The sequence below is a fragment of the Callospermophilus lateralis genome, chromosome 6, assembly GCF_048772815.1.
Source record: "Callospermophilus lateralis isolate mCalLat2 chromosome 6, mCalLat2.hap1, whole genome shotgun sequence".
In the NCBI taxonomy this organism is placed as follows: Eukaryota; Metazoa; Chordata; class Mammalia; order Rodentia; family Sciuridae; genus Callospermophilus; species Callospermophilus lateralis.
The window spans coordinates 70,102,665-70,117,335 of NC_135310.1; the positions used below are offsets into that span (position 1 = coordinate 70,102,665).

The 14,671-nt window shown below is 36.8% G+C and overlaps 1 protein-coding gene across 5 annotated transcripts in view; it reads left to right on the forward strand.

Moving 5' to 3' along the window:
• The first annotated feature begins 7,668 nt into the window (after positions 1-7,668).
• Positions 7,669-14,671, forward strand: part of Epha7 (EPH receptor A7) — a 163,786-nt gene continuing 156,783 nt past the window's right edge. For all 5 annotated transcript variants that reach the window (XM_076858415.2, XM_076858416.2, XM_076858417.2 and 2 more), the window contains exons 1-2: positions 7,669-7,944; positions 12,390-12,454. In XM_076858415.2, the coding sequence (XP_076714530.1) occupies positions 7,848-7,944; positions 12,390-12,454 (162 nt within the window). In that variant the 5' untranslated portion in view covers positions 7,669-7,847. The remainder of the gene's footprint in view (positions 7,945-12,389; positions 12,455-14,671) is intronic.

The following is a 14,671-nucleotide window of genomic DNA, read 5'->3' on the forward strand; positions in this document are numbered from 1 at the left end:
GATGGAAAAAAATGGCAATAATTGTCAACAGATGGCAGGAAAAGTCAGGCATTGAAGGGCAGTTGACACCCAGTAGATGGCAGGCAGTTCACACCAAGAGGGTTTATTAACAAGTAGCAAGGCCAAAAGCATACAACTGACAAGGTTACCATTAAAAGGATGTGGGTAATTGGAAATTCATCTGTGAGGATGGACCTAAAATAGAAACTTGAAAACAGGATTTTGAAAACCTAATGGAGACCTTGATTTGAGAACTACACAATGGTTCTTTGAGGAGGTATGTACCACAATTTCCTTGAAAGCTGCCTTCCTAAAGCTAGGCTTAATTTGGATAAGAATAAGATGGAAACCATTTTTCATCTAATGGGTGCACAGAAATATACAAAGTCTATGAATCCTGTAGTCCTTTGGAAACAATACATGGCATGGGTATACAGTTAGGTAAATATTCTTGGATCTATGTTTGAGATTCAAATCAGATATGTTTAAAGAAGTAATTATGACATGATAAGCACTTACATTTAACACTGGAATAAATACCTTATAAGGGTGAACTCTGAAATGAATACATTTTGAATTAATAGTATTATTAGAGAAAATATTTCATGAAATCTAGAAAATATAGACAATGCATTATAATGCATTTTGTAAACTATACAAAATGTACACTATCCCACTAATGTTTTATTTAGAATTTTAAAGATCTTTTTACAATATGTGTCTAATATTATAATTAATGCTTTAATTTTCTGATTAAAATGGATTTTTAAGGATTAAAGTTGATAAAAAATTAAAAAGCTGAATAGAATATTTTTTGTTAACATTTTTCATATTTTGAGGTATTTGAATAAGCAGACTTCTAGCATTGATTTTAAGCTTGTTACTTCTTTACTTGTCTTTCAAATATTTCTTTACAACCTTGTCTTATACCCTTGAGAATAAGTTTAAGTGATTGAGTCATAACAATTAGTTATATAAAATGGACACAAGTATGATTTTTTCAAATATGATGATTCAAGGCATTTTCCAAAAATCACCTAAAAATATGCATTTATTATAACTTTTCAAACTAGGAAAATAATTGCACTTTCCAAAGTTTAACTCAAAGGGATATGCAAATATACTACAAATTGTTAAAGAGAGAGATGTGATGAGTAAAGAAAAATTAAATCCAAGTTGAAATCCAAGAAAACTCTCCTAGGAGGTCCTGTCCTTCTTCATTGGAATACAACATGGTTTCTCCTTACATTGTACTTGTGAGATCAATAAATGTCTTTTATGGTTATCATCTATCCTTAAAGGAGGCAAATTTCTGCTACGTTTTTCATGTCTTAAATTTTATAGACGTTGCCACCAAAGCCTTCCTTTTAAACAATTGATGAAAGAGTGACTGGTAAATATTAAAATAATTAAAAGGAGATTGAACTCAGTCATTTCATCAATCTAAAATTAGCCAGAGAATGTGCCAGGTTACTTCTGTTGTTTTTTCTATAAGATACCTATGAAATCCAACAATGATAATAATGACCTCAGAGAATATGAGATGTATTGAAAATTTTCACGAATTTTCTCTGTGATCTGAGTAGAAAGAGGGGAAAAGATAACAACTTTAGATAAACCAGATGACAAAATCTAGAATGTACACTAAATCATCTTGTGACTTATGGTCAATAGAGTGATTAAGAAGATATTATCAGTGCTGATAATATCAAAATCAACACACAGAAGAACTGGCAGATTACCTGTTTTTGCTTCCTGTTTCTAAAAGGAAACATTGGTCACAAAAACAACCTGATAGGTGTTATGTCTCTTGAGTAAAGGGTATGCTTTATTTATCTGCTGATATGCCCAGTGATTTTTTAAATACGTAGTAAATGCTTGAAAGCCCTATTTTCAAATTGAGGTCAGTAGTCTCCTTCTGAAATATTAGGTTCTTCAGATTCTGAATCTGTAAATGATTGACTCACATCATTAAGGAAAAATACAGTTACTCATATTTTTAAAGTTGGCTTGTCCAAATTTGGGAAAACTTAGCATCTTTCTTCTGAGGTTTTATTCCTCTCCTTAATTGTCTAAGAAACCTGGGGAGCATACTCAGTGCAAAGGGATAAGATTTCATATCTTCAGTACTACTAACTTTCTACTTTTGATCCCTGTCATACTGTATAACTTTTGAAAATTACCTTTACACAATATTACCAGAGGATATCTTATTTGGTAGGTCCCTCCCCATTGTAATGCCATTCCACATTTGAACCAAAATAGTACAGACATTTCTTTTCATTCATATTTACATAATCAGCACAAACACCATAGCTGGGTTGCTGGGCTTAAAGGGCCTTTAAGTCTTAGGCACATGTCGTCATCCAACAAAACTTAAGCTCAGAATTTTCTTTCCCCGAGAATGAGCACTTCTTTGAGTGTTCATCATTCTCAGCCCACCCTAATTTTAGAGAACCACCCCAGTCTTCTGGAGGTTACAATATTGTTGAAACTCAAGTGGGATTGGATAAGGGTTCTCTATTCCTAGGGAGGTCCTTGTCTCCTAAACAAATTTGTCTACTTTCTTCAGAAAGAACAACTACATGTCAAGTCAAAAGGTGTTATGAGGCACCATCTTTGGCACTATATAACATTATTCCCCGGAGATGATGCAGTAGCTTTAAAATTTCGCAAGCAGGGGAGACCATTCATGCATTTATTTCTCCATAACATAAATACTTCTACATTAGTATGATATATAGAAACCCTTATTGTTTGGACTTGTGAAATGCTTTAAGATTATTCAGACGATTTTGACATAATTTAAGTTTTAGTATTAATTAGAGCAGAAGACTAGGATGAGAAGTGGTCTCTAAAATATTCCTCAAGATAGAGAGTTATGGGAAATTCAGAGAATGTGTAAAAACTCTGGATTCTCTGAATGGACCAGTCCCAGAGCTAGCTACATCCCTGTATGACCCTGTTTCCAGGGTAAAATACTTTGGGATAAGTAGGTAGAGAGGAAGATAATAGCTGAGATCTAGCTGGAAACTCAGAATTTTTCGTATATTTACTTGAGAAATTCAAAAGAACTTTTCTGAAATATATTTTACCTTCGTAGGTGCCTTTGAGCTCATTCGGATTTTGGCCTCTAGAATAAAGTAGTTATATCATAATTTTCATGCAGTTTTTAATAGGTGGGCATAAATACAGAGAGGATAAGAAACTCAAAAGTGCCAATGAGATTAAATATTATATATTCACAATATGTACATACATATACATGTATGCACAGATACACAATTCCATAATTAGCTCACCCTTATTTAGTATGCTCTTGATTGGCTGGGCCACCCAGAAGTCTGGTGCCCCCTGGTGGTCACTGAATCATCACAGATCTCTTGACACCTAAAATACCACTGGATTAAGAATTGAAAAATTGAAAGACTAGAAACATTGAAAGCATGTAGAAGTAATTTGCATAATTTAAGCCAGGTCTTCTTATAAACACTGACAATTTATGGAAAAATTAGTACAGGTACTGGAAACAAAGAACCTTCTCAGCCAAATCAAATTTGAAAAAAGAAATTATTAAGAATAGTAAATTTAAGTTAAGTGATTTTGAGTATTTTGTGCCACATTTCCCCTGTCACTTTCATGTCTTTTAATATCAATCCAATAATAAAATTCATTTGAGTCAACACTTGATATTTTAAGTGATCAGAAAATTTGAAAGGAAATTTGAAGAGAATTCGTACAATTTTTATCAAAATAATACTTTTAATTGTTTAAGCTGTCTTAAATCAACCCAAACAATTGCAGTTGAACAGTTATGATAATAATATTCTGATCTTTTCCCACATATCTGACCTCACAAAAGTAAGTGGAATTTCATAAGGACACAAAATACGGTCATGATTTTTTAAATTTGATTCCTGATTTCTGATTTCCTGTACTATTAGCTAAATCTGAAGCTGAGAAAAACAAGTGAAATTATTACTATATCTTTGAGTTTAGCTTTTATACAATTCTTACATTAGACTGCAAATAAATATTTTATATACAGTACATAAATCATGCTAATGTAAATATGTAAATGATTTTTCTGCACAGTGGAAAGATTGCTTACATATTGACTGAATTCACAAGTAGAGAACCCAATTTTATATAATATCTATTAACTGAGACATAATGTTTCTTTTCTGTTTATAATTAGTTTATTCTACATAGTAATTTTCGTAATTCAGTTTAAATTACCCCTTTTTCTGTGATGAACTTGCATTTTTACATTGTAAATACATTTATAAATGTATTTAGACATAAAATACCAAAGTAGTAGGTTGAGAAACAGCCCTTTGGTTTCATTGTTGTTGTTGTTAACTGTTCACTTTAAGAGCCTTGGATTTGTAACTTGCTGAAATCTCCAGTTGTTTCTTTACCCTGTAAAAGCACATTACTACACACACACACACACACACACACACACACACACACAGAGCCTATTCTTTTATTTGAAAATTCATAGAACTTACTCCCTGAAGTTATTATAATTTACTTCTAAGTAACTATTTCTGTGATAAAATCAGAGGATATTTCCTAGAGGTACTAATATGCTGAATATTAGTGTTATTATAATAAGTTAAAAGAAAATAGCAGCTGAACCCTCATTTGGGAGGGATATCTTGAATTTACGAATTTATTTTCACAAATGTAGATTTATGTGTAATTAGTAGTAATTGAATAACACAAAGGATATACAAATTGGAAGTATACTCCTTGCATCAGAAGACAGGTATTTTTTATCATTCCAATGCATTTTATGATAGATGTTACAAAGGAGGAGATATACATACAAATATTTTAGTTTTAGACTCTTTTTTCATTCATTTAAAATTTGCTAAGTGCATGTTGACTTTTTGAATTGCATTGTACAATGAATACATAAAGACTGAAACCTGTTTTTAGAATTTATGGTTTAGCTCACTTGTGTTGGTTATTTACATCCTTTGGTATCACTCAAGAAAACTGATTATTTTTTAATTCAACTTAAATCTATACATATTTTACTTTTCTCAAATTTGTTCTAGAAATATTATGTATAAAATAGATATCAAGCTAAATAAAGTGTTTTTTCCCAATTGATTTGAGAAATTCACCATTGTTACTTTAAAATATGAAACTTTTGCTATTTTTTTTACTTCATTGGCTTTATGTAGAAATATATTTATATGCTTTACTGCTATTCAAATACAGTATATGTTTGTACATTAAAACATATGTTGTATAATATTGTATAATACACAATCTCTTCTTGACTGTCATTTTTTAATCAAATGCTGTGACTTCCTTATCAATATGCTGTTACACTACAAAAGAAAGGAGTTTAGTAAATGTAAAACTGCATATTATTGTACAGTTCTGCAGGGAGAACAGTCAGCAGCCTGGCACATGTATAGTTAATGAGAAGCTTCTTATCTCTAAAAATAAAATTGGGTCTACACATGCCCCTGTGTCTGACAGAGAGGGGAAGCAATAAGGGGACTCCCTATACCACTCATAATCATCAGAGAAGAAAAAAATATTACTTGTTTTCTGATTTTAATGGAAGAGTATTTGTATTCACATCACTGAGTATTAGTCATTCAATAGATAAAAGGAATATTTTAAACTTTAAAGGCTACCTTAGTATCACTTTAAGAAGTGGGGAGGAGACCCCAGGGGAAGTGCTCAAGTCCTGGAGAATTTATTTTGACGATTAGAAGTGGTTTAATATTTGGGAGTGCGTGATTCTGTGCATTTTAAAATCTATGCATGGAAATCTACGTTTTTAACTCTAATGTTTTACCTTATAATTTTGACACTATTTGGGTATATTTGTGCTTCATCTTCTAACAAATGTGCTATACCTATATTGTTTTGTCTGTTTTCAAGATTAATCTATTAAGCGGTTTACATTTTCTATGCATCTTTCAAAAGGCACTTGAGATGCTTTTAGTATATTTTCTAAAGTATTTACTAGGTGTAATGGCTAGGAACATGTAACATTCAAAAAATAAAGTACAGACTCAAAGAGGTTAGAGAGGAAATTTCATTTCTCTCCTCTGTGTAATTTAGTAGGCAACTAACAACTACAGAGACAATTTACCATTAAAAAAAAATGTCAGGGTACTGTAATTTCTGAGAAATCTTAAGTATACATACCAAAAATAACCCAATTTAGTTTATGTTTGTAAATAAGTCAGATAGGAAGAGTTTGGAGTCTTAGACAGGATCAAACTTTGTGTCTTCAGAAATAAAGGTAAATAATGAATGAAATAATTTTTTTAAAGGAAGAAGTATAGAATAAGAAAAAAAAAGATGCTCAACTTAAACATATGATCAAATTACTCTATGACTTTTAAAACTGATGATTTGGCAATTAAAGTTTTAAAGTTCTTTCTCTTATTATATTACCCACCTCTTGAATGCAAAGTGTCCAAAACTGTATAATGGAAAACAGATTTCTCTAGGCAGTTATCCTTTCTGTTCGGGTTGGATGAATTCAACTGGAAATGGTTACATTTTTATTCTCAGTTTTCTTTTGAAACATACTCATAGAATAATTATAGCATAATTACGGAAAACAGTAAATATTTGAGAAAAATCAAGGTCTGGCTTTATGGATTTGATACATGGCAGCTTTCTTTAAAATTAAGAATAATTTATGCAGCGAAATGGAAAATGATCAAAGTGGAAGAATCCAAGAAAAACCTCAGAAAATGATAAAGATGTAAGAAAAATGATACAGAATTCTGTGAAGGTTCCTTCTTAATGTCCCACTTCAGTCAACCAACTACTGTGAAATGATAGGGCGGAGATGAAGGGAAGCTTAAAACAAAAGACTTCCTTTCTCTATGCCTGTTTCTTTTGCCAAGGGTTGTTGCAAACTCTTGAAAACACTATTTAAACATAATACATTTGGGTACTTTTAGTCTTCCAGGGATTGTGTGTATGTATGTGTGTGTGTGTGTGTGTGTGTGTGTTGGGGGGGGATCGTGCCCCAAGCTGACTGCCCTTGAAGTAACAGAAAAAGAGAAGTCTGAACTTTTCAAAAACGGCAAAAACCAAAGTTACCCGACTCGCGGAGGTTGGAACAAAAAAGTAAGACACTTTATTTAAAGGCACAGCTCTTTTCACTGTCCGGGCTCCACGCTTGGTAGCTGAGAGATGGCTGGCTTTTCGTCTGGTTTATAAAGAACCACGAGGAGCAGAGCTATGAACAGGATTGTAAATTGGGAGCGTTATTCTCGACTTATTCGGCTTCACAAAAAGCTGCTGTTGCTAAAAGCATAGCGCCCACAGCCGCACACCAGTCCGCTGCCATCCTCATCCTCCCTTTCCTAGCATCCAGCGCGAGCAGAGCCAGAACCTGGAGGGAATCCTGGACCCGCAACCTGATTCCGCTCTGCCCCGATTGGCTCGTATTTCGGACTCCGCCCCCGAGGTTGAGGCTGCCGTTACGCTGGGACCCGCCCCTCGGCCCTGGGAATCGCCTCCTGGCAGGCCGGCTGTGCCTGCCACTCAGTCAGAGTGGCGGAGGCTCTCGGATCGGAGCCCCGCCCCCTCCCCCCTAATTGATATTATTGGAGTGTGGAGCAAGCGGCCGGTCTGCAGTCGGAGACTTGCAGGCAGCAAACACGGTGCGAACGAACAGGAGGGGGGAAAATAAAAAAATCTAAACGTGGAGCAGCCGGCCTGGGACCGAGAAGGGGAATCGATGCAAGGAGCGCAGTAATAATAATAGAAACCCACTTCGGAGCAAACAGCATTTTAAAAAGCTGCGACTCAAGATAACTGAAACCTAAAATAAAACCTGCTCATGCACCATGGTTTTTCAAACTCGGTACCCTTCATGGATTATTTTATGCTACATCTGGCTGCTCCGCTTTGCACACACGGGGGAGGCGCAGGCTGCGAAGGAAGGTAAGGCGATGGGAAAGCAAAGTTTGTTCTGACTTATTTATTTAGCTGTCTACCTGCACGAGCCGGCTTGTCCGCGGCGCTGCCGGCCGCGCCTCCGGCGCCGGTCGACCCTCCCCCGCCGGCTCTCCGCCCCCTCACCGATCAGGCAGCTCCTGGAGGACTGGCAGGCAGCTAGCCAGGATTGCTCGAACCTCCTGCAGCCCGGTGCCCGGGGCCGTCTATCCGGTGGGAGCGAGATTTCCAGCACTGGCAGTCCGGAGGGCAGAAGCGGCTTTGGAGGGTGCAGGGGTGGGGTGAAAGGGACAGCCGGTGAGCTCATTCCCTAGGACCTCGGGCAGGTCACATCTCTCCTTTCACTCCTTTCCTCCTCTCCCTTCTCACTGTGTTCACCTCCTGTGGGAGCTGCGGCCAGAGTTGGGTTGCAGACTGAGGAGCGCAGCTCCTAGCGTTCCCACCAGCCCTCCAGCGAGCGGCGGGAGCTTGGAGCCTTCCCAGAGTGCCTGAGACTTTTGTGAGCTCCGAACATTCGGGTTACTAATGAAGTGCTCACTGCGTCGGTGGAGGCGGCGCGGGCCTGCGGTTGGCGCTCGGCCGCCGGCGCGGAACAATAACGCCTAGAAGGTGAAGCGGGGCGCGTGCGCCCAGCGCCCCGCGCCCGGCGCCCCGCGCCCCGAGCCCCGCGGGCGGGGATGTCTCCATTCAGGGCGCTAAGCGCGGGGGGCCCAGCGACCATAGGGCAGTGGCAGCCCAGCGGGCACGGTAGGGATGGGGAAGCAGGGGTTGGGCTGGAGCTGTGCAATTTGTAATGAGATGCCGCTGAGTGATTAGAAGTCTCCAATCATTTGACCCAGAGTCCTGCAGTACAAGTGGCCAAACCTTGAGGAAGATCTAGGGTTAGTTCTTGTGGGAAGATCAGGTTTCATTTGGCCAGCTAGACACGCCTGTGTATAGTTATTATTATTATTTTTCCTTCGTCTTTGAACCATTGACAAAAGGTAAAATACCTTTCGGTGCCTGTAGTTGGAGCTGAGGAAAAATAAATCCTGTCAATGGAAGTGTCTTGCTTCTGATCAGTGTCACAACCCCCAACCCCATCTTTAAGGCCATATCCATGTGTACATATGTATATGTGTGTGTGTGTGTGTGTGTGTGTGCGTATTTTAAGCAAAATACGAATAACAAGGCTAGCGAACTAGCCTTGTTTCTGAAGTGTGAAGTGCAAGAATATGTTGGATTTAGGTCATGGTGGTAATAAAGAAGGGGAGTAGTATCGGTCCTCGCTATTTCTATTCCTGAAAACTGAGTGATTTGGTGCTGCTTTTTTATTTGCTTCATGCACTCCTCTTAGTTCATTGAACACCCCCCAACCCAGTGCCATATTCTACTCTTTCAAATAGCCCGACCTTGTGACCCCAGTCTGCACATCTGCATTCTCTGTTGGCGCTGAACCCATTGAGAGAAAACCTTGCCTCTGAGCTAATGGTTATGTGTTTGCAAAGGGACCGACCTCTAATACAAATAATAATACGACCATACACACTAAAATCCACATTTGGATTCTTTTAACATCAGTGATCAGAAACATGAAGCCCTGTCTCCTTGTCGTGATTCCTTCTGAGTAGCGGGACCGGAGGAAAAGTTTACACCGCCGCGGCAAAGACCAGCGTGCAAGCACACGCAGACTCCAGCAGGAGTTTGAGCTATAAATAACTGCATCACTAGGGGGAGAGGTTCCTGCAGCCAGAATGTCTCGCTCGCTTGGCTCTTCTGGGTGCAAATTACGTGGAGTGGATTTTGATTCTAGGAGCCTGCATTTTCTAAATGCAGGAGTGAGATGTTTAAGACAAGTGGAGGGGATTGCTCTATGGTGGGTGGTCGGCAAGTGCGCCCGACTTCTCTGTCTAAGCTCCCCGTGCTCAGTGGTGATCAAGAGCTGGCGTTCTGGGAGCGAACTAGCTTCAAGGTGGCCCGCGGCGTCGTGGCACACAGGGGTAAGCGCCGTGAGCGCCTCGAGCAAATATTCAGACTCTAGGATGGTTCGAAGTGGCTGGAAGAATAAAAGGGACCCCCTGCCTCTACTCTCCCCACGCACTTTCTCTCCCGGAGATCAGTTTCCCTTCCCGCTATTGGAAGGGCGGGTATAAGTCAGTCTGACGCCTGGAAGCTAAGTGCAGCTGCTGCTTTTCTTTTCTGTAAATGTAGCTGCCACTGTTCCCTCAGAGGAGACGCTTCCCGAAAGCTTCTCTCCTGCTCCCCGCTCTTTCTGGAGCAAGGGCGCCACCGGCTCCCAGGAGTGCCCAGGTCTGGCGAAAGCCTAATGGATGCTTGGCGCGGCTGGCGCGACGGTCTCCAGCGCCGGTCTCGAGCCCCCGCCCCGCCCCGCCAACGGCCCCGCCCCGCCCCCGGCAAGCCACCGCTGCCCGCTCGCAGCCCTGGACTGGCTGGGTCCAGGCGCGCTTGCTTCTAGCTTCCGTGCACCCACCCACGCCGGCCCGCGGGGCAGATTGGGGAGCTAGTCAGCCCTGAACCTGTGTCCCGCGTCCGGATCGGCTGCGGGGATGCGCCTCGGTGGAGATAAGGGAGGATAGCTCTTGGTACTCCCAACAGAAAGGATAAAGCACGCACTTGGGGTTTATCCTGAAGTGGACTAGGGGAAGTGATATACCGATCACTTGAGAGTTGCTCTGTGGTCGTTTTTTTTTGTTTGTTTGTTTTGATATGTTGGTTGCTCTCTTGTTTGTCATCACCACCCTACTGTGGTCCTTTGCTCCCACCAGTGGGCTTATCTGAGGGGTGATGAAATGGCTATGGCAGTAAAGGATAATCGCAATGTTAATTTCATTTCCCCAAACCACCCGAGAAGGTCACCTGGATTTTGAATCCAGTTGTCTATTGTTAGTGCGGAAACAAACAGTTTCAAAAGAAGAGACCAGGAACCCACAGTTTCCTTGTGCTTCATTTCTCTTGCTGAGTGTACAAATAAACTTTAAAATTTGCTTTTCACTTAAATTCACTAGTCCAACGATTTGTTAATGGTGACAAATGAAAATACAGATTGATATGTTCTAAGTGTGTGAGTGTTTCCTAATTGAAAGGAAGTCAAATGTTTGTGGTTAAGGTTTTTTTTTTTTTTTTTTTTTTTTTTTTTTTTTTTTTTAAGACATAGACTCCCTGACAGTCTTAAGTGTAAAACACTGAAACAAAAACTGATGTCTCTATGTCTTATCTTCAGTTACTTACGGGAAATAACTTTGACGTGTGTGAAGCAGTTGAACACATAATCAAGGGCTCCTTTGTTTTCTCAACACGTTTTCATTACCTTTCAAGTAGTACACATTTTCCCTCTAGTGATTGAGAATTGTTCAGTATTTAAAAAGCTCATTCAACTACATATTTTTAAGTCAAAATTTTAACATTTTGCTAGGGTTACGTTAAGTATATTTACATAACCAAAAACATATGTTCATATGATTTCTTACCAAATTAATGAATTTGCCAAAATACAGTAGTCAGATAAATATTTTTAAATCCATTAACTTATGTAACTCTGAATCCAGTTTGATCCAAAGAGTTGTCTTTATAAGAGTAATTGACCAAAATGCAATAAAATTATCAAATTGGAAATTTGATGTGTATCAATGTATAATATTCTAATGCATTATACTATGAATTCTACTCACAATATTTATTATGGTTTTACAAATATTAAATTAATTGCACTATGCCTTTTGACAGGAAAAAGTGGAATACATATGGTTTTAGAAGTCAGTTCAGAGTTTAGATATACCATTTTGAGAATTTGCTAATTGAAATATTCAGAAATCTAAAAAAATACTCCAAGCTGATGTTTGATTAACTAAAAAATATGCCTTGTAGATATTAGTCAATTTTTTTTCTTGTAATATTGCTTAACAGTTTTGGTATGTATAAGTTATTTTGGGAAGAGAGAAAACACTGAAAAGTTTCTTTTTTTTAATAAACTCCAATTCTCAGGAGAGAGTAGGCAGTACAGTTTGCAGAATATTATAAATTAGTGACTGACTGAAGGGTAATATGGGAATTACACCTTGTTGTATTCATGCTGTTGTATTTGAGAAAGTCTTGAAGAGTTCAATGGTTTATAAAACTATAACATTCAGTTGCTGTACAGTAAGTGTATCACATTTCAATTTTTTTACTGTTAATTTTTATGTCTTAAAATTTATTTTAATATTTTTAATTAAAGAATACCAAATAATATACTAGTATTTACTATCCTTTTTCCTTCAGAAAGTAGAGTATACTTTTATAAAGTAGCTGTTCTTTCCATCATTCATTTATAGAAATAATTATCTGAATATCATAAATCATATAGTGGTAATTATATTAAAAATTTCATATTAAAATGCTTACAGATATGTTTAAATTTTTCATGTAACATTTGGAATTAAAACTTTCTTTTTCAGTACTACTGCTGGATTCTAAAGCACAACAAACAGAGTTGGAATGGATTTCCTCTCCACCCAATGGGGTACGTACTTTTACTCATAAAATACCATCATTTATTCTTTAAAGTAAGAAACAAAATCTCCCTCTGTTCCCCAGGGGAATTATTCACGTTCTTATATTTAAAGTGTTTTAAATCGAAACATGTTGTTCAGTGTTTTGTTGTGTTATGAGACTTGATTTCTCTCAATAGATAAAACATATTTAGAACTTGGGTATATGGGGAAAACTATCCCTATAACCATAGCTTTTGAGTTCTTATTGTGAGTGGAATCATACCTCAGGGTCTAGGCTATAAATACTAGCTAATTACAGGGGACATTCCCTTGACAAACTCACTTAAACCTTTCTTTTTTTGTTGTTGTTGTTGCTTTTTACTTCTATAATATAATCACCAGATAGGTTGTAATTCTTTAAAATAGTAAGTAATCTTTTATCCTTTTTAAACATTAGTTTCACCATCTTTCATAACATACTCTAAAATGTAACTAAAAATGTAATATGTTGAACATTGAGGCATAAGATTTGCTGTAAAAATTATACATATTTATATCATATGATATCTGCTGTTATTAATCTGTAGTGATGGCAGAATGACATATTACTGTAAAAAGTCTGCTACAGTAAATGTAACAATAAAAATCCATCAGAACAGGAATAAACCTTAAAAACGTTGACATTTTAAATATTTTTAATATATTTAGAAAAACATTTTTTACATTTTGTTTACTAGCCATGGTTTACTGTCTTAATTCTAATTGTGGGATAGGGCACATTCTTCATCCCTTATTAAGGCAAAGTGCTCTGAGAAAGGAGAACATACAGTGTTACTTAAGTTTGCTTCACCACATGAGGAAATCTGGAATCAAAAGAGCTTGAATTCTAAGGATATAAATACTGCAAATAGATACTGCAAATAGAAGAATGAAAGTCTGAAAGGGATTTTTTAGTAGAAGAACAATATCATAAAATCAATAAGTCTTGAACTGAAATTTAGTTTTAAGAATGCACAATGTGGACAATTTTAATCTGCCTAAAACATTCAGAGTTTTCATTACATTAATTTTTGAGAGATTGCTTTAGATCATATTTCAGTTATCTCTACTAGTCACAATAAATTATGAAAAAGTGACAAATATTTCATGATTAATATAAAAGTACACTGAGTTTGAGGTATGAATGTAATACTTTCCTGAAAGTGGTTTCCCTGAGTAAAATAATTTTCATAATAAAAAAGAAAGATATTAATGATTAAAAATGAAACACATTTCTTGCCAGTAACAGATTTAGTATACTTTCTACCATTCATCAATTAAAACAAATAAAGATAGAACATAGTTTTCTCCCTGAGGAGAAGTAAACTGTTATATGATTGTAGTATTTCACTCATGTAATGCACAAAATCATAATATGACTTTCAATGTTATCTTGGGCTCAAATGGGCATTTTATCAGTCCAGAGAATCTTGGGCTAATAGTTAAACATATATGGCAGTATCAACAAATATTATTAGAACATGAGATTGACAATATTTTCCATGTATGACACAGATTGATTCAAATGATTAAATAGAAAAATGGAAAAATATTGTTATTAACACATAAGTTTTGAAAAAATATTTTGCAAGTATGCTATAAAAATGCAGTGCCTAAAGTAAGACACCTTTCCCAATAGTGTCATTTGTGAAATGACTGCAGTTTTAGATTATAAAGCAAGAGTTGCTTTAAATGTATTTATGTAGTCTCTCTATTTGTTACTTACATCACAATTTTCTTGAAAATTTCTCCTCAGAAATAAAGGAATTTAAATACAAATTTTAATTCATTGAGCCTCATATGAAATAAAATTAATTTTTCATGCATAGATTAAAAATATTCTTGAGGTAGATATAGGAGTTTTTGAAATATATTGCTTCTTAAGTTAGCCTTAGTTTCTGCAAACTGTGGAATTGTCAAAAAGAGTAAATTTATCTTTGAGGATTTTGCTTTTTTTTGATATATTAACATTGCTAATCTTACTTCATTTTATAAATTTAATCTAATCAAGAGACCAAACTCTACTCATCCAAATCTATAAATTTTGTATATTTGGCTGAGTGCCGAACAGAGTATAGGCAACTAACTGAAACAAAGAAAACAATGTCAGTACTGTTAACTACTCAAACAAGATTTGTGCTAAAGAAGGTGCAGTATGAAAATTGGTTCTTTACTATATATGAAGACCTTTGGCGATACTAGCCTGC